Source organism: Chiloscyllium punctatum, unplaced genomic scaffold, assembly GCF_047496795.1.
Source record: "Chiloscyllium punctatum isolate Juve2018m unplaced genomic scaffold, sChiPun1.3 scaffold_179, whole genome shotgun sequence".
In the NCBI taxonomy this organism is placed as follows: Eukaryota; Metazoa; Chordata; class Chondrichthyes; order Orectolobiformes; family Hemiscylliidae; genus Chiloscyllium; species Chiloscyllium punctatum.
The window spans coordinates 306613-334604 of NW_027309913.1; the positions used below are offsets into that span (position 1 = coordinate 306613).

General features: G+C 40.2%; 2 gene segments (V, D, J or C); both read left to right on the forward strand.

The window, feature by feature from the left end:
- The first annotated feature begins 5861 nt into the window (after nucleotides 1–5861).
- LOC140471875 (Ig heavy chain C region-like) lies at nucleotides 5862–23746 on the forward strand. The segment is given in 6 exon segments: nucleotides 5862–5982; nucleotides 6111–6449; nucleotides 7631–7666; nucleotides 17812–18117; nucleotides 21199–21504; nucleotides 23427–23746. Coding segments are annotated over 6 exon segments (1356 nt in total).
- A 407-nt stretch (nucleotides 23747–24153) lies between these two features.
- LOC140471876 (Ig heavy chain C region, membrane-bound form-like) lies at nucleotides 24154–27743 on the forward strand. The segment is given in 3 exon segments: nucleotides 24154–24521; nucleotides 27348–27475; nucleotides 27615–27743. Coding segments are annotated over 3 exon segments (288 nt in total).
- The last annotated feature ends 249 nt before the right edge of the window (nucleotides 27744–27992 follow it).

Genomic DNA, 27992 nt, shown 5'->3' on the forward strand with positions numbered 1-27992 from the left:
CAACCTCAACTACGTTTCCTTTCAATCCTCCCACTTCCTCCAAACCAAAGGGGTAGCCATGGACCCCTATATGGACCCCAGCTATGCCTGCCTCTTCGTCAGATATGTGGAACAGTCAATCTTACACAGCTACACTGGTACCATTGCCCACCTTTACCACCGCTACATTGATGACTGTATCAATGCCACCTCATGCTACCACTAGGAGGTTGAACAGTTCATCAACTTTAATAAGACCTTCCACCCTGACCTAAACTTCAGAGGGACCATCTCGGACACCTCCCTCCCTTTCCGAGACATCTCCACCTCTATCTCCTGTGACCAACTAAACATTTACTACAAGCTTTCTGACTCCCACAGCTACCTGGACTACATTCCTCCCACCCGGCCTCCTGTAAAAATGCCATCCCTTTATTGTCAATTCATCTGCCTCCACCGCACCTGCTCCCAGGAGGAGCAGTTCCACCATAAAACATCCCAGATAACCTCTTTTTTCAAAAATTGCAATTTCCCCTCCCACGTGGTCGACGATGCCCTTGAACCCCATTCCTCCAATCTCAACAGGGAGCCCTCCTGGTCCTCAACTTCCAATGCACCGACCTTGCATACATCATATCATCCTCCGCTGCTTCCACGCCTGTAAACAGACCCCATCACTCGGGTATATTTCGCTCCCTACCCCTATCTGCATTCCGGTGGCACCATTCCCTCTGCGACTCCCTCGTCAGGTCCATGCCCCTCCACCAGCCCACTCCCCACCCCTATCACCTTCCCTTGCCACCACAGGAAGTGCAAACTCTGCGCCCACACCTCCCCCTCACCTCCGAAAAGGCCCTAAATGATCTAGAGAAATTTATCTATACTTCCACAAATGTCATCTGCTGTGTCTGTTCCACCTGATGTGGTCTCCTCTACATCAGGGAGACAGGACACTAACTTGCTGATCATTTCAGAGAACATCTCTGGGACACCCATGCCAACCAACCCCACGGCCCAGTGGCTGAACACTTTAACTCCCTCTCCCACTCCACCAAGAACAGATCAGTCATATTCTGTTCATTTCCAATGAATAAATACAAAATAACCGAGTCTGAATTTGGGATGATATTAACAGGATTTATTTCGAACTAAGCATGAATAGATTATTTTGACATAACAGGTGGAGAGATTCACTTCCTGAAAAAGCAGCTCAAGTGATATAAGCTGGCACCAAACTGAGGTTGGTCAATACTGAGGCAAGAATACAGCATACAGTCTTGAGTGAAGTAAATAAAGAAACTATCTTAACACCGGAACAAGATAGAGTTTATTAAATATGAACGAAGACGCAAGTACTTTAGGATATAATAGAAAAGTGATTTATAGTATATTGAAATGCAAACAGAGATGTGGATTTGTGTCTCTACATTCATCCTAGCTAAATTAATCATTTCAGAAATGCCTTTGTTAAATTTCATGAATCATTCGTTGGTCCATTCACGAACCTTGTTAGGTCCTTGTTAAATTCTGAACCTTCTCCTTCCAGGTTCACAGTGTTTGCGAATTTCATGTTACAGCAAATTGTGAAGTTGTGCACTGTATGCCAATGTCTTAGTTAAAAATATAAGCAATCACAGCTCCAAACATTTACAAAATATCACTATGGATCTTCCTTGAATCCAAAAAAAATTGTTCCTTTGATCAATGATTTCTAAAATTTACTCACATATCTGTTATGAAGGACGTTTTCAAATAACTTGAAGTGCAAATGGTTCACATCAGTCGGAATACAGTAACATTTCATGTGTTACCCCACACAAAAAGAAATCAAGCAATATTCACGAGTTGCTCTAAGCAGGTCTATGATGGACTGTTTTATCAAACAAAATCATTCCCAATGTTGTGAGGGCTTGTCTATCTTCTGTGCAATGGTCTGAATTTTGTGTCTGACTGCAGATGACACTGGCTGATCTGGGTATAAGTACAGTTTGTGCCTTTCACATTGTTAATGTATATTGCTGACTTTAGTTGAATAAAGTGATGTTGTCCCAGGTATCGTCTGGCATCATTAATTAAACCATTAATTTCCACATCACGAGCCAGACTATCAGGTGGAGTGTATTGATCTCATTGAAACGAATGCTTGGAATATTTCTGGTATGAAGAGCCTCTGGACGAGACAAAGTAGGAAAGATGAATTTAGAGTAGTAGAAAGTTTTCACGACAGAGAGATCACTTCGCCCATCGCACCTGTATCACGTGAAGACAGAGCCTTCCAGCCAACACCCAATTTATAGCATGTTGTCCATAACCCTGCAGGTGATAGCACTGTAAACATTCGGGAACATTGTGTAGGGTCTAATCCATTATCAACATAGATACGATCTCCAATGCTGTAAATCCTGGCTTATGGGGAAAAAGTAGGGGCAGAACTGTATCAATATTCAAACAGTTGGTACAGCCCTGAGGAGCTAATAGGCCCATTTCTAAACGTTGTTTCTCAAAACATTTTGACAATTCTTGACTTAATATCATTGTAAACTGACATGAAAAAAATGCAGACATGTTCCCCAGAAATGCTGACAGCAACATACCTTTACTCAGCCAAGATCAGCAACATGAATTAAGAAAGTTTAAAAAAAACCTTTCTTTTAACTGATTATCGACAACACGGATTTCACAAAGTGCAAAGTACAGAGGGGAATGGTGGAGGGTTGGGTGTGGGCGATGTTCATTTTTCCCTGATGTCTGGTTGCATTTGTGAGCAACAGATGAACCTGCGAACCAGATTCAGGATGGTATGGCAGGTATTTCAGCAGATATTGTGTACACGGCATTCTCCCATAAATCAGCAATGATACAAACATGTATTTTTGATGATGTTTGAAGCCAAAGAAAATTGAAAAATATGGTGGGACAAGTTCCTTTCATTTCTTTGAAATGGTATCAAGGGACACTGTCTGTGGACCTGGGGTGGCAGGAGGATCTTAAACAGCAGAATGTGAGGGAACAGAACCACCGTTGGAAATCCAGATAGACTGGAACCTTTATCACTGGAGGGTGAGAGTGCGGGGGTGGGGGGGGGGGGGGGGGGGCGACCTCATATAAGTTTATCAAGCCATGAGTGGAAAGGTGAATGGCTCTAATTGACATGATTCTTACTGGAAATGTACGAAGCTTTCGTTTCAAAAATATCACATATCAATAAACTCCACCTGATAATCTGGCTAGTGATGTGGAAATTAATGGTCTAATTAATGGTGCCAGACGATGCCTGGGACAACACCTCTTTATTCAACTAAAGTCAGCAATATACATCAACAATGTGAAAGGCACAAACTGTACTTTTACCCAGATCAGTCAGTTTCATCTGCAGTCAGACACAACTTAAAATTCAGACCATTGCCCAGAAGACAGACGAGCGCTCACAACAGTGGAAATGATTTTGTTTGATAAAAGAATCCATCGTAGACTTCCTCAGAGCAAATCATGTTAACAAACTAGTTCTTTTTTTGTGTGTGGGGTAGTGCACGAAATGTTACTTTAATCCGATTGATGTGAACCATTTGCATTTAAGAAGTTATTTGAAAACGTCTATCACAGTAGATACACGAGTAAATTTTACAAATCATTGATCAAAGGGGACAATCGTTTTTGGACTCGAGGAAGATCCATAGTGATATTTTGTAAATATTTGGAGCTGGGATTGTTTTCAATTTTTGACGAAGACATTGGCGAATTTTCCCTATGGTGGGGGATTTCAACAATAGGGAACATGTTTTTACAATGAGAGGAGAAAAAAAACATATCAGAGACAACTTTTTACACAGAGAATGGTTTTTGTGTGGGATGATCTTACAACCTTTAGAAGACATTTGGATAAGTAAATGAATATCAAATGTTTGGAAGGATATGGGCCAAGTACACACAGGTGGGATTAGTTTAGTTTGGGATTATGACTGGCATGGACTGGTTGGACCGAAGGGTCTGTAACCATGCTGTATCACTACATGACTCTCTGACTATTTATCAATTTTTCTCAATATTAAACAGTGCTGTAGTGATCCTCGAATGAACTGTTGATGTTAAGGTTGTGTCTGAGACTCTGCGAATATTTCCTTCAATGAGAGGAGTGACTAGTTCTCCAAGTTACATAACTGAAAAATAAACTTTTCTCCAGCATTGTTGCTGAGTCGATTTGTTTCTGAGGAGGCGGTGGTTATGGTTTGCAGTTTGCTTTCCACCAACTGGTCAACAGTGAGACAAAATATCTTTGATCCACTGCAGAAACTCCACCTGCTTCCAGTAAATGAAACTGGGAACTCAAGGACCTTTTCTGCAGTCAGTTTAATTGCTGCCAACTATTGTATCTGGCCTATTAAAGGGAAAATTAATAAACTAAAGTAAAATCCTAACAGACAAACGATATTTTCCCATTTACTCACAATGGATACATTTCACTTGGCATTTCTTCTTTAAAAAGGAAAGTCACTAAATACAGCATTCACTGTGTGACTGTCAGAAAACAGGACATGGAATGCAATGACGTTCTGGTTAGTTCAGCCTGTTTACTGAGTATCTTTAAAGCTCCTGAATATGAAGTTAATGGATCCAAAATCCCACATTGCAGTCACATTTGTTATCATCCCAAAGTAAATTAACAAACTTGAATTGGTTCAAACTCACATCACTTGTTACACCATTCTCTGATTCATGCATCTCATTAAAACCGAGTGTAACAGCGAATTTTTACTGATTTTTTTGAGTTATCTGCTCCTGTCAGAGCTATCAGTGAGAAGAGACATGTCCTGTTTATAACCTACATCCGTGGTAATGATTATTTTAATACTCTCTAATTTAACCAAACATTCCTGATGTACCCAGACTGTTAGATATGTATGTATGGACTGTCCTGTTCTAGTTCATTAGATGCTCTTTCAAAAGTTTACCTAGGTGTTATGTATCCCTGCCAACTCAGTTTTTGTTTCTCAGGCACACAGCTTTCCTTTACTATGCATTTTAGGGTCGGAGCAATTTGAAAAAAAAAGATGCAGGGAGAGACATTCTGCAATGTAAGGAGGTGCTTCTAATCTCCGAGTCCAAACTGTTTAGTGACACACACTCACCTTCTGAACATAATCACTTTAGACCTGCTCCATATTAGGTTGCCTAAACTGAATTTAGAAACGCAGATTAGAAATGGTATCTTATTTTGTAAAGTGTGAGAGAGAGAGAGACTTTGAGTGACAGCAAAAATAAAGTCACTAATTTTGTTAGTTAATACTATTTTTGAAGTTCTTTTTAGCTTTATCTGCTTGTGGTGGAATGTAGAATTAAAGGGAGTTAACTTCGAATTGAATATTCTAAATATAATCACTTTGGACACGCTCTGTGTTCAGTTGTCTAAATTGAATGTTGAAATGTTTAGTACGAATTACATGTTATTTTGTAGTGGGACAGGGACTGGCAGTGTCCTGGGAAAACAAGCTCAATTGTTTCACTAGCTGGTAATATGTTTTAACTTTGATTTTAGTTTTATCTGCTTGTGAATAATGTAGAAATAAAGGGAGCTAACATCCGAATGAATTTGTTTTTTTTAAAAACAAAATACTTGCAACTATCATGTGAAACAGACCTGAAGCTACTCAATTTTACTTCCACCATTTAAATAAAAACACTCCCAAAGAAGCTATTCAGCAAAATAAATATCCCAAGATATGTATATGTCCATGTTTAAGCGTAACCTCGTAAATACATGATCCCATGTGTTCGGGCTGTACAAGCTGAGACCAGGATCCAGTTTGAGCCTCCAGCAGGAAACCAACAGGCGGAAGCTGTAAACCTGCCCTTTCCGATTGCCATATAAATCCTGGGCACTAGACCGTAATTCAACACTCCTGGGTCGGCTCTGTTTAGAAAGATCTTGACAGAACCGCTTCCCACAAGTTATCAGAATGATTGTGTCGACAATTTTTCTCAGTTTATTCCTTACTTTCTTATCATGTGAGTGTTTTTTGTTCAAGTCTGTCTTTGTCACTGTCTCAATGTTAGTCTACCGCAGGAATGTAAAAGACTCAGCCATCATTTAATCTGTATTAATGCTCCTGGTTTATTTGTTTTCTTTTTTAAAGGTGTCCAGTCGGAGGTTGTTTTGACTCAGCCAGAGGCAGAGACTGGCCGTCCCGCAGGCAGCCTGAAACTGACCTGTAAAACCAGCGGCTTCGATCTTAGCAGCTACTACATGTACTGGGTCCGACAGGTTCCCGGACAGGGTCTGGAGTGGCTGGTTAGCTACTATAGTTCATCCAGCATTTACTATGCACCAGCGATTAAGAATCGATTTACTGCGTCCAAAGACAATTCAAACAACATTTTCGCGTTGGACATGGGGAACCTGAAGATCGAAGACACCGCCATCTATTACTGTGCAAGAGACCACAGCAAGAGGAACCAGGGCTGGACCCATTCAAAAACAGCTCGATGGAACAGTTTGTCAATTCCATCATAAACTGACGGTCAGTACGAGTTTTAAATGCAATTATACCAACTGCGATCTGAAGCAGACCTCAGGCTGCCTCTTACAAAACTATCAAAGAGGGAATGTACCATTTAAACTAGCAAACTGGTGACACAATTGGACAATGTTTTGGGCATGTCGTATGCACTGCTAACACTTCCATCAATTAAATGCTCGGACAAAATGTTAGTTTTAATATATCTAACAGCTCAGGAAATCACTGCTAATTGTTATGTCAACTATGGCATTAATTCTAAACATGATCAGTACTAAATGGCTCTTTCAAATGAAAATTGAGACCTAGAGTAAAGAACAGAGAATGAGTGTGCTGGTCTACATCATTGTGATACTACAGTGGGTCACAGTGTTGTGCACAGCGACATCCTCATACAATAACCACTGACAAGTGATTATCTCAAATTGGTGATTTCTACCATGGCAGGAGCGAGAAATAATGTGAGATGCAATTTAAACACAATCCAGTCGTGTTAGTTTGTACAAATGTATAATTTTTTTCTACCTTTTTCGTGTTGATTGTCAAGTTAAATGCAGACCAAACCTGGAAAAGTATTCCAAGCTTTCAAAGTACAATGAAGAGTAAAAGCTGAAATAATGCACCAAATCATTCTTAGAGGAATCTGAGTCACTGCTTTCCAGGAAGTGAAGAAATTATCTGCATCTTACAGTTTACAGTCTGTCATAGTATTTGACACAACGTGTCTCACAGTGATATAGCTGGGGTGACACTGCAATTATGATCATTACAAAAACCTATTCAGCCTCGATTGTTTGAAACTAGTCAGTGATTACTTCTGCAAACTGCCTTAACTTGCAATGCAGTATTAGTTCTGTGGGGTTTAATGCCAGTATCACTACTTAATTTGTAAAAGTGTTGGGTAATTATCGATACACCATTTGTGGATTTTGAGAATCAGCTCATGTGTTACTCTGTGAAGTATAAAACAGTTTAAAAATTTATCAAGAATGATCAGAACTCACTAGCGCAATTATGTGATGAAGATTTATTGTGATTGTATTTTGCCTGTGGTTCTGAAAATTTAAAATGATAGTAGATTTTTGATTAGTTATTGTGTGACCCAGTCCAGAGAATGTAACACTGTGACTATCTTGATTACTGGGGCCAAGGGACCATGGTGACAGTGACTTCAGGTAAGAACTATGAACTTTCTTAGTGACTTTTTAAAAACTTTCTATTCATGTGACTAATTTCTGAATTAAATGAAACTCAGATTCTGTGCTGAGTTTGGTTTGGTTCGGATTGATTTTTGTTCAGACTGATTATAGACTTCAGTTAAGGCTCAGCAAATAGCTAAAATGGTGATGATGGAGTCAGTTGCTCCGTGGATCTCTTTTTTTTGATCAGTTGGGCATTCTGTGTGGCTGGGTTACTTGAAACACTAATGTCTCTTACATAGTCAGCTATAAATAATGTTTAATGTCAGTGACACCCTGACTGTGAGTTTTATTGTCAACAACAAACGCTAAGAATTCAAAGATGTTTGAGATATTACCAAACATGATTAAAATATGCTAAAACATCATTATTCATTTCTTGAATATATGTTCTTACCATGATTATATTTTCTCATTTATTTTGTTGATGACAAGCAGGTTAGAAACTGTCATAAAATTTTCTTGCGGTGCGATATTGCAATTTGTTGATTAGATTCTGAGTTTGTTTTACTTGATTCTGTTGAATTGAGTTGATTGGATTTTGGCTTTGTTTTTACTTGGTTTTGTTGAAGTGTGTTGATTGGTTTTTGAAATTGTTTTATTTGATTCTGTTGAATTGAATTGGTTGGATTCTGATTATGTTTCATTCAAATATGTTGTTTTGAGTTGATTGGATTCTGATATTATTTCCCTTGATTCTGTTGAATTGAGTTGATTGAATTCTGATTCAGTTTGTGGAATTGATCAGCGTTTTCATGTTTTCTGTAATTGGTGTTTTCTTTCTGGTGCGGAGATTGTCTCTCTGGATTACTGTTCATTACCAATATTTGTGAAGTTCTATTGTTTTTCATGAATCATTTCTGCATTTGTTCAACGTATATGACACATCTTTCTCTGCTTGATTGAAAACATTACATCCATTTGTAACGGTCTGAAAACCAACTTAAGGCAGAAACCCGGAAGTGTGAGAAATGAAAAAAATAAGTTTTTAATGCATTGATTTTTTAAAAAAAGTACTCAGTTCTAATTGTAAACTAACTGAATTTTGTTTTGAGTAGCCTCATTCAAAATAAAATTTGGGACTAAAATCTGAAACTGCAGAATTGAACAGATTATGTAATTGAAACTAACTTCAAATTATAATGTGGTAATATTTGTCCATTCAGTAATTTTGTTTTGACCATGAAGTGATTAATCAATTTATGCCTTCAACCGCTCTACTGTGTGCTGCACAGGATTGTCATGATCAAGAAGGGTGTGCAGGTTGGAAATAAATTGAACTGTTGCCAGAAACATTACAGCTTTAAGTGTTAAGTCCCCTCACAAACAAGGTTGCTGTTATGACTTGTTATTTCTATTCAATTTAATCATTAGTTTGCTTGATTCTGAGCAGCTTTGTTAGACTTCGATTTGTTTTTTTTTGTGTGAGGTTACAGCATGTTCTTGGTTCTGTTGAAAATGTTTGCAGAGCCAGTTCGGCTGCAAACACACCATGTTGTGATCTGGTGATCGTTCATCTGTTGAGGAAGGACTGTGCTTGGGTAACATTAAATGTGTTATATTTGGGAAACCGTTTCTGGTTTCTACATTGTTTTGCAATGTTGACACGGTTGGTGACAGTGAACCGCTCCAGGTTCCTCATTTAATGCAATCAGCATGCGAATTGAAATTTCATAAAGCCTGTTATTAAGTGAAAGGCAAATCGCAAAGGTTTTAGAAATGAAGGGAAAACAGATACCTTCGGGCATCATTTTTACTTAAAAGTAATATTTAAGGATTAATATAATCCATGCTTTCCAATCCAAATTCAGAACTCCACTATCTTGTTCAATCACAAGGTCTGTCTTTAAACAGTTTACAAGTCATAGAGAAATATAAATAGCATTTCAAAAATCTAATGTTCTAATAGTTCTTGCTCTTGAGCAAAAATGCCATGACTGTGTTATAATTGATCAAGAAACACCTTTCAATTCCGCTGTACACTACATACATATTTTTCTGACTGGAAAAGATCATTGGCAAAGACCATTTGGAAATTCTGCACAATTCTATGAAGAACAGAACAGTTTCACTGCTTTGATCAGTTTCATACGTAACTTGAGTTAATTAATTGTTATGTCCCTGATTAAACTGGATTTGCAGGATAAAAATAAAACATTAACTGAATTATTTAATCTGCACAGTGCTTTATGTGTTCCCAATCTGTGCATTTTAAATAAATAGTTACATTTTACAAAACAATATCAACTGAAGACTCATTCTTTCGGAAACAACTGCTATAGTGAATTATGTGACCAAGGACAAATTTTGAATTAATTAAAATAATCCACTCATGAACTCGCAGGGCAGCATGGTGGCTCAGTGGTTGGCACTGCTGCCTCACAGCGTCAGGATCCCAAATTCGATTCCACCCTCTGGTGACTGCCTGTGTAGAGTTTGCACATTCTCCCTGTGTCTGCGTGGGTTTCCTTCGGCGCTCTGGTTTCCTACCACAATCCAAAAGATGTGCAGGTCAGGTGAATTGTGCAATTTAGCACAGCCGTAATGTTCAGGGATTTCTAGGTTAGAGTGCATTAGTCAGGGGTAAATATAAATTATGGGGAAAAATGGCCTGTTTCCATACTGTAGGAACTCTACTCTTAAAACCATGGGAGTACTTGCTGCAAATACAGAGAATTCATTTTACATCGATGTGTTCAGACGTTTGCAGAGTTCACAAATTTGCAGAAGACATGAACGAGAGGATAACGGAGCACATTGTTTATTCAGACACTGAAAATAGAGTAATATTTATTTTAATTAATATACTTGACCGATTTATTGCAATGTAGCGATCCGAAGGAATCTGCTCACATTTGTTAAGTTTGACAATCGTTTAGATTAGATTTCCTGCAGTATGTATCGGGCCATTTGGCCCAACAAGTCCACACCGACTGTCTGAAGAGTAACCCACCCAGACCCATTCCTCTACCCTATATTTACCCCTGACTAATGCACCTAATACTATGGACAATATAGCATGACCAGTTCACCTGACATGCACATCTTTGGATTGTGGGAGGAAACCCACACAGACACAGGGGAGATTGTGTAAACTCCACATAGGCAGTCACCCAAGGCTGGAACCGGGCCTGGGTACCTGGATCTGTGAGGCAGCAGTGCCCACATTTACTTAGACATCTGTTAAACCGGGCAACTCCAGACAGAAGCATGTTTTCAATTCATACCTTTCTAAACAATTTCGTTCATTAAAAGCAGTTAACAAGAAAATGACCTTGCCCTGATTCCTTCAAGAGAAATGCTTTCCACACTGGAATGCAGTATTGACTTTATGCTGTGCATGCAAAATCTCCCCAGTTCAAGGAACGTTTTAAGAATATGTAAAAATAATTTAGAGAATAATCCATTGCCTCCGGATCTGTGCTTTAATTGGCGATATTTCCCACCTCACTCATTTTATTAAATACAATGACTTATTAAGTTTATTAACTCAGTGGTTATTTATGTTCATTATGAACACATTCTCGTTCACATTAATCCACTGGTTAGTTCCTCTGATGAATGTTCAAGTACAGTGAATATATTTGACGTGAGGAGTTGAGCAATGTATCCTCTAGGATTAAGTCTGTTGTACAGTTTGTTTCAATACTATCTCTGATTAACTTGTCAACGGTCCTGACCATTTGTAAATTGTCCAGTTCGGATCCCTGAATCTCAGACAGTTCAATTTCATCTCGCGCTTCAAAACCATTTTTATCGGCCAGAAATACAATATTCGATTAGGTGCCTCAGAATTGAGAGCCCTGACCATGTTGTTCCAATCAGAACGAACGTTTCAGGAACAAAAGGCAGACAGCAAGAGATTTGAAATTGGTTGTTGGCAACAAGAGATATTTGACTGAGCGAGGCAGATGGAAATATGCTGTATATTTTCTTTGTGCCTCAGTTATGCAGGACATGTTTCGTGGCACAATGTAGAATCAGAATTTTTTGCATCTTATTATTTGAAAACCTATTATCAGCTTTTAATGTCACTGGCAACGGTCATATTACACTTCAAAACATTTTAATCTTTTTCAGACTAAGTCGACCATCTGGTGCAGCAACATTCACAGGGGAAAGAGGAAGGGAGTTCGAGGTTGGAATCCAGTGACAGTGAATTGATGGCAATGCAATTCCTAGTTTTATTCCTCTGTAATTCCCATAGAGTTTGAACAATTTGGAGCTGCTGTCAAAGTATTCTTGGATAAATGTTGAAATGTTACTTTCATTGTACAAACATTCTGGAACAATTCCTGGTTGTTGGAAGGTGTTAATAACTGACATGGTTTATGTACTGTCAAAACAGGTGGGCTGTGTTCTCTGTGATAGTGTTGAGCCCATTGTGTTCAGGTCTGTTGTGATGTTGTGGTAGTGTCCCTGATTCTGTGCCAGGTGGCCTGTGTTCACTTACAACCTGTTAGAGAGGTATGTAACACCATCTCTTATCAGGTTACTTCAGTGCAAGAAAGCAGATTGAGATGTTTGGGTGTTTGTTGGAATTCCACTCACAGAGGCCAGTGAAATCTATTCAATCGCTGTCCAGACTTGTGTCTCTTAGACATTAAACAGAATTTTGGCAGTTAGCAGCTTTTTCCAGATCAATATTTGTTCACAAGCGTTTGTGCATCGCTCGATGGTGTTAATGGAGTAAGTGCTCAAAGAAATCCCAGCTTTTGACTTGCTGTTCTAACAATATAATTTATAACTAATCCAAATTGAATCATTTTCGAAGCATATTTGATGAGATGATACTTCGGCTGTTTTTACTTTATATTAAACCAGTGCTGTCGCTGAATTTGATTGTTCAGTACGGTGGGGTTCCACTGATTCCAACACTTGCAGCAGATGGAGATAGCTTTTCAGTTGGTCTTCAATTGCTATCTCCGACCATCCAGTACCTCTGCTAAGAATCCTTTCTCCAGCAGGAGTCAAGCCAACGTAATCACTGTTTATCTCAACAGGTGTGAGCTCTTGTGCCAAAAACATGAAATCAATTTGGTGAAGAGGGGGTCGCTGGATGCGAAAGGTTAACCTTGCCTTCTCTCCACAGGAGCTGCTAGACCTGCTGAGTTTCTTCAGAAATTTCTGTCTTTTATTTTGGTTTTCTAGCATTTAAAGTTTGTTGTTTCATTGAAAAAAGTTCTGTTCGATTAAACACGTTCTTCAGAGAAAAGATGCATTTGAACAAATTGCGAATGTTCAAAGGTATTAAATATCAGAGAATCATTGAATTTGAGCGCCCTGATCTCGAGCTGTAGTTTCACAAGAAACTATTATGAAGTAACAACACACTCCAGAGTGCAGTGGCTACTGTAATTGGGTGGAAATTATTTTGATCACTCAAATAGAGAATGTCAATGATCTCGTTCCAAATACTCAACAGAATTTTTTTGAAGCATGTGTGAAACAATTAATTTGTTGAAATATTTTAATAAAAAGTGTTCACCGCCAGTGCTAGCTTAATGAATGACACAATGATAGGAAGGTAGGAGCAAGAGGAGGGCACTCAGCCCCTCGAGCTGTTCCACCACTTACTTAAATCATGGAGCATCTGTGAGCTAAATCCACAGGTCTCCCTTTGGCTAAAACTCTTTAACACCTTTGATTAACAAGCAAAAACTATCCCAGATTTACTGATTCAGTAAACAAAGGGAGACACCATTTCTGAAAGACATACCTGTGAGTACTGTGAAACAATGAGGCTGGAATTAATTGCTCATGAAAATAAACTTTAAATCTCTGACTATTTCCAATTAAAATATCCCAATCATCATATTTCATTAATTTAACACTATACTTCCCTGGAATAAAGAAATATAATGTGTGATTGCCTTGCTAAAAATGAGGGATGCTTGATTCCTATTATATGATTAAGAAATAGCTCTGTTCCTTCAGTGAAAACACAGTCAAATCACACAAAAGGAAACCATGTCATCTTGTGTAGACACACAAGTGCCTCAAATAATTTACAATTCTTCCAGTGGTTGTTTGAATCTCTAGACCGGTGTGGAAGTGTCAGACCTTTTATATTGCCTTGAGAAACCAGTTGTCATCAGTCTATTTGAATTGCTGAAGTTGGTGTGGTATTAGCACATTCACAGCGCTGGTAGGAAGTGAGTCCCATGGCTGTGATTGAGGAAGAGGAAACGGGCAAGGAAATAGTTGAGAGTCAAGTTGAAGTCTGATTTGGAGGAAAGCTTTCAGGAGAAGTATTTACATACATGTGCGCCCTTATCCTCAAGGGTCACAATTTTCAAACATGCTGCCGAAGGGACATGACAGCATGCAAAATGAAAACTGAAGAAGGCACCTTGGCCCCTCTAGAAGGCTATTCCATTCATGGGATCATCATTAATCTTGCTGCTCACCAATCTTCCCAATACTCGATAACATTGAACCTGATTGTTTACTATTCAGCAAAAGAATGGTGAACCTTTGGAATTCTCCACCACAGAAATTGATTGAGGACAAAACATTAAATGATTTCAATAAGGAGATATATTCCTTCAATCCTTAAAAAAATGCTACAGATATGTGGGAGAAAGGGAAACAGGCTACTATATTGGTTGAAAGCCATGAAAACATTGAATGGGACATGGTTTGTAAGTTTGCATGTAATGCCAACATTGGTGGTATAATTGGCAGTGAAAGTTATCTAAACGTACAATGAGATCTTGATCAGCTGGGCCAATGGGCTGAGGAGTGGCAGATGGAGTTTAATTGAAATGAATACGACGTGTTGCTTTTTGAGAAGATAAATCAGGTCACAACTTACCGAGTTAATGGTAGGGCACTGGGTAGTGATCTTAAACACAGGGCCCTGAGGGTCCAGACTGATAGAGTCTTATAGAGTTAATGGTAGGGCATTGGATAGTGATGTTTAACACTGAGGAACCTGAGGGTTCAGACTCACAGATTCTTGAAAGCTTTGTCTCAAGTACCTAGTGTGTTGAAAGTGTTTTGCACATGTACCTTCATTGGTCAGAGCACTGAGTGCAGGAGTTAGGGCTTCATGTTGTAACTGTCCAAAACATTGGAATGAACTGCCAGAGGAAGTGCTAAATGCAGAGATAGGTCCAACATTTAGAAGACAGGAACAGGATAGGTCTGGATGGATATGGGCCAAAGGCAGGCAAGTGGAATTAGTTTAATTTGGGAACTCTGGTCAGCATGGATGAGCTGGACCAAAGGAACTGTTTCTGTGCTGTACGACTTTATGACTCTCTGACTTTATGTTGGAGTAGGCTCAAAGTTGGAAGGTGGTGAGCAAGTGAGGGGCTAGATGAGGCATGTGGGAGAGTTTGGGCTGGTAGACTGTGAGGTGTTGGCTGGCTGCTGGGTAACCTTGCATGCGCTCTGTCTGGCAAGGTGGCATCAAGGTAAATGGTAATGGTCACAGGATAATTTGTTCGAATTGTGCTTGGTAGGTGAGGGGTAGTTTGAGCTGAAATGCAGGAGGTCTGTCTTTGCCAGGCAGGTTTATGGAGAGGTGGGCAGGATGCCAGGCTGGTTAGTGTAGCGGTGGGCAGAGTGCCAGGATGTTTCAGGGTGGAAGGTCACTGTAATGAAGTGACAGGTGGACGTGTTGTCAAAATGCAAAGCTCGGAGTCTGGCAAAATGATAGTTTGTAAAGCACAGATGCGAAAGGAGCTAGGATGCAATGTGCACAGGTTGACTTGGGTAAGATGAGAGGTCAGTGATCAAGGGCTGAGGTCATGTCTTGGGTAGTGGGCTTTTGTCAGAGGTTGTGAAAATGATGGTGCCAGGTCCAGTCGGCCAGATTCACCATGGGCCAGGTGCAGGATGGCAGGAGTGTAAATGAGTGAAAGGAATTGAGATCATATGTCCATCTGGAATATAGAATATAGAACATTACAGTGCAATACAGGCCCTTCAGCCCTCAATGTTGTGCTGACCTGTGGAACCAATCTGAACCCTATCTGTCCTACACTATTCCATTTTCATCCATATATTTATCCAATGACCTTTAAATGCCCTTTAAGTTGGCGAGTGTACGATTGTTGCAGGCAGTGCGCTCCATGCCCCTACTCCTCTCTGAGTAAAGAAACAACCTCTGACATCTATCATCTATGTCCTCTCCTGCTAGCCATCACTATTCAAGGAAAAAGACTTTCACTTTCCACCCCCTGTTTATCTTTTATGTCTCAATTAAGTCACCTCTCAATCTTCTTCTCTCAAACAAAAACAGCCTCAAGACCCTCATCCTTTCCTCATTAAACGTTCCCTCCATACCAGACAACATCCTGGTAAACCTCCTCTGATCTCTTCCAAAGCTTCCACATTCTCTCTATAATGTGGTGACCAGAACAGTGCACAATACTCCCAAGTACGGCCACACCAGAGTTTTGTACAGCTGCAGCCTAACCTCGTGGTTCTGAAACTCAGTCCCTCTGTTGATGAAAGCCAACAGAAAGTATGCCTTCTAAATAACTCTTATCAAACTGTCTGGCAACTTTTAGGGATCTATGTACATGGACACCGAGATCTCTCTTCTCAGCTGTACTACCAATATGGATTGCCTTGGATGTGTTTTTTGTGATAGGGGTTGTGTGTTCCGGGCATGAATGGGTAGGGTTTGTCAATGTGAGTGGAAATTTAGGTCTAGACAGAGTAAGTGCAGTGGTTAGTCTGAAAGATGAGGTTTGGTGGTGAACTGTGTGTCAATTTGATAGTTATTAAAGTTAAAGATTACCAGTTCATTTCTCAAATCATATTTACGTAAATACTCAGCTGTAACACTCCAAAGTCTCTGAAACTTAATGGTCCTCCATTTTTCAGAGGCCTCCAGAATTCAGATAATTGTAAATTAGATGTTTCAACTTCCAGACAATTGGCATGAGTTCAGCCGTGACAGCCCTCCTCCCAGTCCCAGTGCTCAGCTCCTGCCTGTGCTGCTGCTGCAGTGACCTTCCTCCCAGAGAGAACATTCTGCCTTGCATTGATAAGTGAGGAAGGCTCACTGGACCTGATTTCCAAGTATGGGGACGGCAAACACGAGGGGACACAACTTGAAAGTGGGGGGAGATAGGTATAAGACAGATGTCAGAGGTAGTTTCTTTACTCATTGAGTAGTAAGGGAATGGAATGCTTTGCCTGCAACGGTAGTAGATTCGCCAAGATTAAGTCATCATTGGACAGGCTTGGATGCTGCCTGAACTGCTGTGCTCTTCCAGCACCACTAATCCAGAATCGGATTTCCAGCATCTGAAGTCATTGTTTTTACCTAGGCATACAGACGTACATGGAATAGTGTAGGTGGGATGGACTTCAGATTCGTATGACATCGAGGGCCGAAGGGCCTGTATTGCACTGTAATGTTCTATGTTCTATGATTCACTCTGATTTCTCTCCGGGGGTACTGCCAGCGGTTGGGTATTTCCAGCAGCACGGTACCTAGTGGGACAGCACGCTGGTTCCGTGGTTAGCGCTGCTGCCTCACAGTGCTAGGGACTCGGGTTCCATTCCAGCCTCGGGTGACTGTCTGTGTGGAGTTGGCACTTTCTCCCCATGTCTGTGTGCGTTTCCTCCCACAGTCCAAAGATGTGCAAGCTGGGGGAATTGCAAATGTCGTGTTCAGTGATTGGGAGGTTCGGTGCATTAGTCAGGGTTAACTGTAGCATAATAGGGTAGGGGAATAGGTCTGGATGGGTTACTTTTCAGAGGGTGGGTGTGGACTTGTTGGGCCAAATGGCCTGTTTGCACACACTGTAGAATTTTGATGAATCTGCATTTCCTTGGTTTGTATTTTGTGAAAGTTCTTTGCTCTTCACAGCAATCCAGTGAAAGTGTCAGTTGGTGAGATCTTCAAAGTTACTGGGGTGGGATCAGGATGTTCTTCTTCCTAAATTATATGGCAATGGTCAAGGTCGAGGGCATGTTTCTAAAGAAGGAACCAATGATCATGATCAGCAACTGGTAGGAAACAAAACTAAACCCCAGTTATGCTGTAGACTCAGTGGGAGCATACTGGCAAACGTTTACAGCTGAGGATACGTTTGAGTAACTGATAAGGTCAAATGGACAGAAACTAACATGCTCAATTGGTCATTCTATTGTAGAGACACCATCTTCCCCCACGCTTTATGGCCTGGTCTCCTCCTGTCAGGAGCACGACACCGGTTCTGTGACCTTTGGTTGTTTGGCGATGGACTATTCCCCTGACGTCACCAAGGTAACCTGGAAGAAAGGTGGGGAGTTAATCACGACTGGATTGAAGACTTACCCATCAGTGAGAAACAAGAAGGGAACCTACACCCTGAGCAGCCAGTTAACCCTGCCCGGGTCAGCGGCAGATTGTTCCAGCAAAATCTACTGTGAGGTTCAACACAGCGGGTCACACAACATCAAAGAAATGCCATGTCCAGGTATGTGTTGTGGGAACTGAGATAAACAGAGCATTTGGGATTAATATGAAGAAGGCATTATTTATAACCGTTTTCACAGAATCACCTTATACAGCACAGGAACAAGGCCCTTTGATCCATCCAGTTCACCCCTATCAATAACAGCCACCTAACTATTCCAGTCTCATGTGCCAGCACATGATCCATTGCCTTGTGTGACTTGCCCTTGCAAGGATGCATCGCAATACTTCATACCTATTATGAGGGGCTCAGTCTCTACATGACTTACAGGTGCTGAGCTCCAGGCTAACACCACCCTCTGGTTGATTTTGTTTTCCCCTGAGATCCACTTGGAAGCTCCTGGCCTTCCCTTCTCTCTCCATCAAGGGGAAAGGTTTCATCCAGTTTACCCTGTCTGTGCCTAAAATAATTCTAGACATCATGATAATCTTCTCCCTAATTCTCCTCTGCTCCAAGGAAAACCCCTGTCTATCTAAACTAGTTTCATAACTGAAACCCTCCAACCCAGGCAAGATCCTGGCAAATCTCATCAATACTGCCTTCAGTGTAATCACATTCCTTCGATAACATGCATACAACGCTTCAGTATGGCCTAACCAGTGTTCTATTAATTTCCAGTATCATCTCCCTACTCTTCATTGTCAATGTCTCGGCTCATAAAAGCAAATATCCTCTCACCTTCTTAGCCTCTTTATCCAGACGACACAGTACTATAGGGGATCGGTGGGTACATGCACCAAAGATCCTCAGGCCTTTCCAGGGTTCCATCATTCAAAACGTCATACCTCACAGATTCTTCTGCCGAATTACATCACCTTACATTTATGCAGAATAATTTCTATTTGCAACTTCTCTTCAAATACAACCAACCCTTTTATATCCTCCTGCAATCTAAAGCCATTATGCTCATGACTTACCAACATGACAGTTTTCATTTCATCTGTGAATTCACTGGTTAATCCTCCTAAATTTGAGTCTTAATCATTAGTATGTAAGAGAAATAACAAGGAAATCAAACCAATCACTACAGAGCACCAGGAGACATAGATTTCCAGTCACGCAGACACCGATGACTATTATCCCCTGCTCCCACCACTCAGCCAGCTCTAGATCCAATCTGTCAAATTAACTCAGATCCCATTGGCTCTGATTATTTCTATCATCTGGACATCGAGTTATCTCTCTGAAAACTACTATCAAATTCTTACACATGACTTCCTCTCAATAAAACCGTGCTGAAAATTGTTGATTCATCTTCCAAATGAAGACTAATTTCACTTCTCAATAGTTTCCCTCCCACTGAGATGAGCTTGACAGATCTGTGTTTTCATTATTTATAACTTCCTTCCTCCTGCATCACAGTGCAACGTTGGCTGATCTACACTCACTTGGCACAACTGCTGTGGCCAGACAGGAATTCTAAATTATTGTCAGCGACCCAACTATTTCATCCTTTGCATCGCTCAACAGCTCGGTATACTTTTCATCTGCCCTGGAAATATAACCACTTTTCATTCAGCAAGACAACACAGAACATCACGTCATGTGTCCTAATTTCGGAAAACTACATCACAACACCCCTCCATGATTTTGTCCCCACATTGTCCCTCTTACTCGTGAACACTGGCACAACACGTTCGTTTTGACCACAAGCTAATCCTCCGGCTCCACTCCAATAATACACTTAATGAGCATTACTATTTCCAGAATAATTCTTTTATTATGAATTAGCGTGTAACTTTTAAAAATATTTTCCTTTATTTTGACTGCTATTATTTTCTCATGGTCCCTTTTGCTCTTCTAATTCCTGTCTTTCAAACTCCCCCTTGCACGTTCTGTACTCCATACTAATTCCTATTGTTTTGAGATTTCAGTATAGACCGGAAGCCTCCCTTGTTTCTCTTTATCTCCCCCTCCATGCCCTTTGGTGTCCAGAGCCCACTGCATTCTTGGTCCCACTCAGTGGCTTCCTGGGAAATGTCCTCCCTGTGATTTTCTTATCTCTCTCTTAAATGTGTCACACTGCTCTGACTCAGATTTACCAATAAGTGTCAGCTTCCAGTCCGCTCTGGACAAGTCATTACCTGATCTTACTAAAATTGTCCTTCCCTTTTTCAGAACTTTGGGCCAATTTCTATTCCTTTGCTGTACAATCTGAAATCCAACTGATTTACGATGACTGTCTGCAAAGTGCTCCACCATTGAGGTTTTACCCACTGGGTCGACTTCGTTCCCTAAAGTTAAGTCCAGATTCACCCCTCTCTTGCAAGGTCTGGATTAAAATTCTCAGTATTAAACACATACTTTGTTAAAATATTCTCCTGGGGGCATTTTCATAATTCTGCTCCCTCTAAATTTTTGACAAAATGAATATCCAAGCCTATGCTGAGGAAGTTAAAAACCTCTTTTCTCATTCCCCTATTTAATTTACATTTCTCTGAAATTTGCCCATGTATGTTCACTTGCTCTTTTGGACCTATAGTAAGGTCTATCGCACTCTCCCAGTAGTTACGTTTGCTGTATTTTGGTTTTGAAGTACTGTCCATTTGCCTTTGTTCGAGGAGGTATCAATGGTTTCATTTCTCTTTACAGCCTAAAATACTCTTGTCAGAATTGCGACAGAAGCAACATTCTGTACCGCACACCCCCAGCCCTCATCCTTTTCCATCTTTCCCTGTCTCGCCTGAAGGCACTAAATCCTGGAATATTGAATAGCCCACTCTTGCGCCGCTCTCAATATGTCTCCGTGATAGCAACCGCATCATTTCCTCATTTATGCCGGTAATTCATCTGCCTTGTTCATCAGACTCTGTCATTAAAACGAATACCATCCAACGTTGCTATCTCCCTTTTGATGTTACCGGCCTATAGTTTCTATGCCTCCTTGACTCCCTTGCTGTGTCCTATAATTTTAGCCTTTCACATTGTCCTGCTGATCTTTCTGTGTGGATCCCAGCTTCTCCAGCACTCTGCACAATTATGATTCTTGTATCCATTAACCACAAGAAACCTTGATATATGAGAACTGATTGTATTTGTTCTGAAATTCGTCAGATAATTTATGCAATGTGTTTCCTAAAGATCCTCTCCCACCAACCCTTCTCCTAACTGTGAGCTCCAGTGAAGAAATCGCAAGCAGCAAGTTTGCAACCGTCGTCTGTTCAATCATCGATTTCCATCCGAAGTCAATCTCCATGAGTTGGTTGAAAAATGGCCGACCCTTGGATTCTGGCTTCTTCACGTCTCCCGTGTGTGAGGCAAATGGGAACTTCTCGGTGACGAGTCGGCTGATGGTCCCTTCTGGTGAATGGTTCAACAGCGCAGTCTATACCTGCCAGGTCACTCATGGAGAGAACATTCAAAGTAAAAACATCACCGCACTCCAAGGTAAGAGACACACACTGAGAGAGCTACAAATCATTCTAAACTCTGATGTGAATCAAACACGCTCATTTATCAGGCGTAGTAAACAGTACGGTACAGCTTCTCGTTTCCCAACATGCCACATATCGCATTTCAGTTTGAGTGTTACATTAGCATCGCTCATGACTCAACATTTTGGCAAGTCAGAAAAGCATGTTTCCTCTCTGTTGAAGATAGATATATAGACAGTGAGCTTTGTTAAATAGTTTATTGCCTGACCATGCTGGGAGAGGCGTTCAGAGGGCCGCTTCAAGGATAAGTTTGGGGGTGGAGGGGGGGATATTGGAGAGATATCTGATTGAAACATAGAAAATACTGAGAGACTGAGGTCGAGTGAACGTGGAATAGATGTTTTGACTGGTAGGCCAGACTAGGACCCAAGGGCACAGTCTCAGGGTCAAAGGGGCACCGTTTGGAACTGAGATGTGAGGAGAAATGTCTTCAGCCAGAGGGTGATGAGGCTGTGGAACTTGTTGCTGCAGAGGGCTGTGGAGGCCAGGCCATTGTGTATTCAAGACAGAGATAGATCGGCTCTTGTTTAGAGAAGACAGTAGAATAGCTGTAGCCCGAAACGTCGATTTTCCTGCTCGTCGGATGCTGCCTGACCTGCTGTGCTTTTCCAGCATCATTCTGATCTAAACACTGGATTGGCCGTACAACCTTATTCTGATCCTCTATCTTATGATGTTGTGGTCTCAAAAAGACGTGGTTAAAATATGCAGTGACCTTTACTTGAAAATAAATCAAAATGCGTTCAATGCTTCATTCCCTGCTCAGGAATGACCTGTTGGCCTTGGACATTGTACAACATCGATTTTTATCTGGTACTGAGCTCTTTAACTTCATTTATGGGATCAGACCACAGTCCAAGTGGGTATCACATCAACTGGGATAAACGTGATCTCACTGAGCTTCTTTAAGATGCTCTCTGTAATTAGTGGATGAGGCAGGAGAATAAATTCTGGTAAGAACGGTCCAATAGGGATGAATGAACGAGGAACTCGAGACAGGCTGATTTAGCCTGGTTTGGGGTAGCAATGTTTACACAGTGAGTAGTGGATGTCTATAAAATTAGTGCACATTTCCATTGCGTTTGTAGATTAATTTAAGACGCTTTTGTTTTTTTTTCTCCCCTGCTCTATGAAGAAATTTAAAAATGCACCTTGGTAAATAATGTGAAAGTACAGACCAGTTATGAACAAACTGAATGGAGGGAAAGACTTAAGGAGATGGGTGTCCTTCTCGATATCCAATGCTGTACTCAATGTCTTGTTTTCCGATCTACTCCAAACACAGCTCACGAGGAACAATGACATAAATTAGAGAATGACATCACACCAATAAGGCAAAGTGTTTTTGATCACATTAAATATAATGAACAGAATTTCCATGGCTGTCACCGCTCCTGTAACACGTTAGAACTCTGCAAAGAGAATAATAATTATTTATTATAATTTGACTAAAATGTAGGATGTGATTTGGCAGTCAGCATGACCAGCAGCATTTGCACCTAAGGGTTATGAACATAGAAATGAACTCATTATATTGAGATTACTCTTGTCACAAGTATCAATAGATGGTGTTAAGTGAGAGACAGACTCTGAAAGAAAGGTAATTCCATGGGTTACATGATGGTATCTTCGATTATTTTATTTTTTTTCAGGTTTCACTTGTTACAAAGCCAGTGTTCTTTAGGAGTAATTACACAGGGTATGTTATAGGTAATCACAAATCAAAATACATCAACAACAGTAAGCATCGTTTCAGCAATAGTTGGAGTTGCCATTTTGAAGGTGGTGTCTTCACCCTGTGAAGAAGTAATCTGAAGATTGACTGTTTGTATCATAAAGGGGCATTTTTCATTGACTTTGATTTTTGTTTCATAGAAGATACCGAGTGCCACTCTAACACAGTTAAAATCCTCCCACCGCCAGTAGAACAAGTCTTACTGGAGGCGACGGTGACGTTAACCTGCGTTGTGTCCAATTTTCCTTCTGGAGTCAACGTGACCTGGAAACAAGAAAAGAAGCCTCTGAAAACAGAGATTGCTGACCAGCCTGGACAGAATCCCAACAGCGTGATCAGCAAAGTAGACATTTCTACTGAAGCCTGGCTGAGTGGCGTTATTTTTGAATGTGTGGTGTACCATCAGAATCTACCGACTCCGTGGAGAGACTCCATCCAGAAGGAGAAAGGTGAGCGGTGAGATTAAAGCACAAAGGATCCCATGTGTAATCCAGATCCAGTTACATCAATGTCAGGCTGTGATTGGTAATGAACAAATACCATTGGGAGTATTAATGATGCATCTGAAGACAGGATAGCTAGGTAGCTGATTAAGAAAAAGATGGACCAAAGGATATTGTATTCTGATTCAGTCAGATAAAGTGGGAAGAAGCCTGGGTTGTGACGTCACCATCAGCAATGACAGTTGGACAGAATGTCCTTGTTGTGGGCTGGAAACATGGAGGCAACTTTCACATTAAACTCGACTTTTTTTTACTGGACAGAATGTGTACCATTCTGCTCCTTTAGTAAACGGAAGTGAATAAATCCCAAATTAAACATGGCATATTTTAATATTTAGTGAAATTGTGATTATTGGTTCAGCATTTTTTGGTTGATTTATATTTGTCTCAAATATTTTGCAGTGATTAATCCGCTGGAGCCATCAGTGTCGGTCCTCCTGCCACCAACAGAAGAAATCTCCGCTCAGAGGTTTCTCTCCCTCACCTGTTTAGTGAGAGGTTTCTCCCCCCGAGAGATCTTCGTCAAGTGGACAAACAATGACAAGCCGGTGAATCCCAGTAACTACAAGAACACTGAGGTGATGGCGGAGAGTGACAACATCTCCTTCTTCATGTACAGCCTGTTATCCATTACAGCGGAGGAGTGGGCCAGCGGTGCTTCTTACTCCTGTGTGGTGGGACATGAAGCGATTCCACTGAAGATCATCAACAGAACAGTCGATAAATCCAGCGGTAAACCAAGTTTTGTAAACATTTCGCTTGCACTGATGGACACTGTTAATTCATGTCAATAAAAATCTCAAAGTTGCATTTAATAATTCAACAGAAGTAATAGAAGTGTTTTTTTTTCCTCCAGTTGTGAGTTAAATACTGAATTAATTGTTTCCTACCCTGACTTCCATTCCATCTGTGTAGTTAAAGTGGATTATTAACAGGTCGAGGACAAGTGTCTTGTGCAGTTAATGTTCTCTGCTCAGATACACCCTGGGTCAGAGACAGAGTAAAGCTCACTCATTGCAGGATTCCGCCAAATACCTTATCCATCCTAAATCCCTCTGTGACAAAATCTGACAATGTCCATTTTATGTCAAGGGTAGACCACGAGTTATGAACTTGGTGTTCTTGATTCCCCCGATTGGACACTCTGACAAAATTCATGTCAGTTTTAAACTGCCACATTGCACCAATTGGAAATGTAAATTTAAGACACGTTAAAATTAAATTTGATTGGAACATACCAATCGTAAATAGTGCAGAACAGTTTGAATGTAACCTTTGTTTCTGGGGAACTGCCAGGGATCTTGCACCAGCGCATGAGTTGACAGAATGTATCTTCACTTTCACACCAAAGAGAATCAACAGATAAGTTGTCGTGAAGCAGAGGGGAGGGGAACGATGAATGGTCTGTCCTCGTGCTCCCTGTGAAGAGTTTTCATGGAAGATGTCCTCTGTAATGTAACCCAGTTACTAACAGGAACAGTCAGTTTCTTGCTTACTGTCCAAAGATTTAACATTTCCATGCAAAATAATACCTTTGAAGCATGTTGGACATGCTTGGCTCTGTTAACAAATGATTAACATTGATTCCCATAATCCAAAACTGGTGTTTGCATCGTCCCAGTTTGTATTCCATAGGTTTGTCTCAATTTTCTGGAGCACATGGGATCAATTCTGGTATTCGAATACCTGATATCATTTTGTTTCACATACAGAACGCAAGTCGACATTTTCTAATACATATATTCAGAAATGTTATCTCTTGGGCAGTGGGGATTTGAACTCAAGCCTTTTCTCTCAGAGACAGAAATTCTATCACTGCAACAGAAGTGTTGCTCATAAAACACTTATCTGTCCATGACAATGGGAAATGTTTCCTACAACACCAAGGTCAGATCTAATTATGGGCAATCCATTAAAATTAGAACAATAAATTAGAATAATAAAAATTGCAGTCTGGTATAAGAACAGATACAGAGAGATGATCACAAATACACTCGTAATGACACATATACGAGCTTTCACCTAAAGACACATATTTATGTGCACACTTAAATGTGCATATAGATAAGATGTCACACATGCATACTCACACAGAGGCACACATGCAAGTGGCACTTGAACACTCTCTAAGCTCATACAAAAACTCACATATACCGAATGAAAATCATTTGCACAAATGAACAGGGGTACTCACACATAACCATGAGAAACATAGACACACGGTAACACACAAATACATTTACATTCATACAACACAATGCGTATAGACATACACACATGAACACAGATACAAATTCCAAAAAATATCCTCCCACTTGTCAACTCACACAGGCACGTAAGTGCACAGAGATAAATATTAATATCATAATTTTCCCATTTTCAGAATCACAAACATATAATGACAGAGGCAGCTTAATTATTTATTTTTAAACCACATTGATCAGCATGGATACAATATCACATGTACACACAAATTCAGAGTCTCACATGCAGACACACAAGTGCATAGATCAACAAATAGAGGGGCGTTTATTAAATAAGGATAATGGGTACAAGCATCAGCAAGCATCCACAAACAATAACACAAACAAGCTTATCAGGAGATGGTTTAGGAAAGATTGCCACACAAGCAAACATCATCATATAAATATAAACATCCATCAAAGCATAACATTGCATGCTAACATTTATTAAGCATAAACATGAAAATAACCTAGTTGTAGGTAGGATCTGAAACGGACACATAAGCACACATTTTAGATAGCACTAATGAAAAGTGAACACTCACAAAGACATTACAAGATAAGCATACGGGCAGCAACGAAGTGGAATATTAGCATAAAGATGCTTACAGAATGTGAAAAGACCAAAATTTAGGTGCACAAACACATGAGCACACCAGCAGGAAAGGAACAGGAATATGTTTATTCACGCACAGACTCCAACATGGGCAAGAGTGAAGTAAGAGACTCTCATAACCACATACACAAACATTAAAGGAAAATCAAACACACCAAGCAGTTGATCAAATAAATTAAGGGACACATGTACAAACACTTATTCCGAAATGTACAGATCCTACAAACAAAAATATGAAGCAATGTCCTGACTGTGATGTCACTTATATTCATGATTTGCCAAACAATTGGTCACCAATACATAAAGATGAGAACCACATTTGAACTTTTATTCAGTGATGGCCACAATTTTCAACTAAAGTGCTGTCACAGCCTATATTTAAAATGTAATGATTCAATTAAAATAATCATTAGTTATCAGCATTCCTCAAATAATAATATCCTTAAATAATAGATTGAAAGAAAAATAATTTAAAACGTTCTGACATGGACAATGAAGAAAGAACATGTGCAGTTAGTATTTGTAATTTCTTGCTGAGAGTCAATAATGCACTAATAGATACAGATAAGAGTCACACTTGAGAAATACCTGACTGCTTTATGAAGATGTAATGCTCTCTAATTACATGACTTGGATGCAGATAGATCGATCTGGATCAATAAACAATCTAAATAGTTTCTCTCGGCTTTATATTCATAGATTCAATAGATCGCACTTGGATTGAAGACTATGAGGATGATAACAGCAACATCTGGACAACTGCTTCCACGTTCATCACCTTGTTTTTCCTGAGTATTTTCTACAGCGCTGCCGTCACTCTGGTGAAGGTGAGAATAATCACATCTTTCTCATGCCAAGCAGCCCAATATGTTTTGTGAAATGTCTAAGTGTGCCATTGAATAAACATTAAATCTGAACGTCCCTGATCATAAATATCTGCGTCATTGCTTTATCTCTCTTTTCCAGGTTAAGTGAATGAATTGTGGACCCCCTTGATTTTCCTGATCTGCTTATCAAGGTCTCTGAATTCCCAATCTACAATCTGTCCTGTTGCTGACTCTAACAGTGAGATTACTTCAGTTTATCAGCATGTAACTGAGACAATTATTGATGGATTTTCCTTTTTACTTTGATATCTTTGAGATGGTTGTGGTTGGAAGAATTTGTACCTTCCCAGTTGTTTGAAGCCCCATTTGTTTTGCTTTTATTAGTTCCTTACTCAGAATGGTTACCTACCCTTTCTGATGAGCCTTAGTACTCCCTTTCTTGTGACTGTTACTGATGTAACCCTTTCTGATGAGCCTTAGTACTCCCTTTCTTGTGACTGTTACTGATGTAACCCTT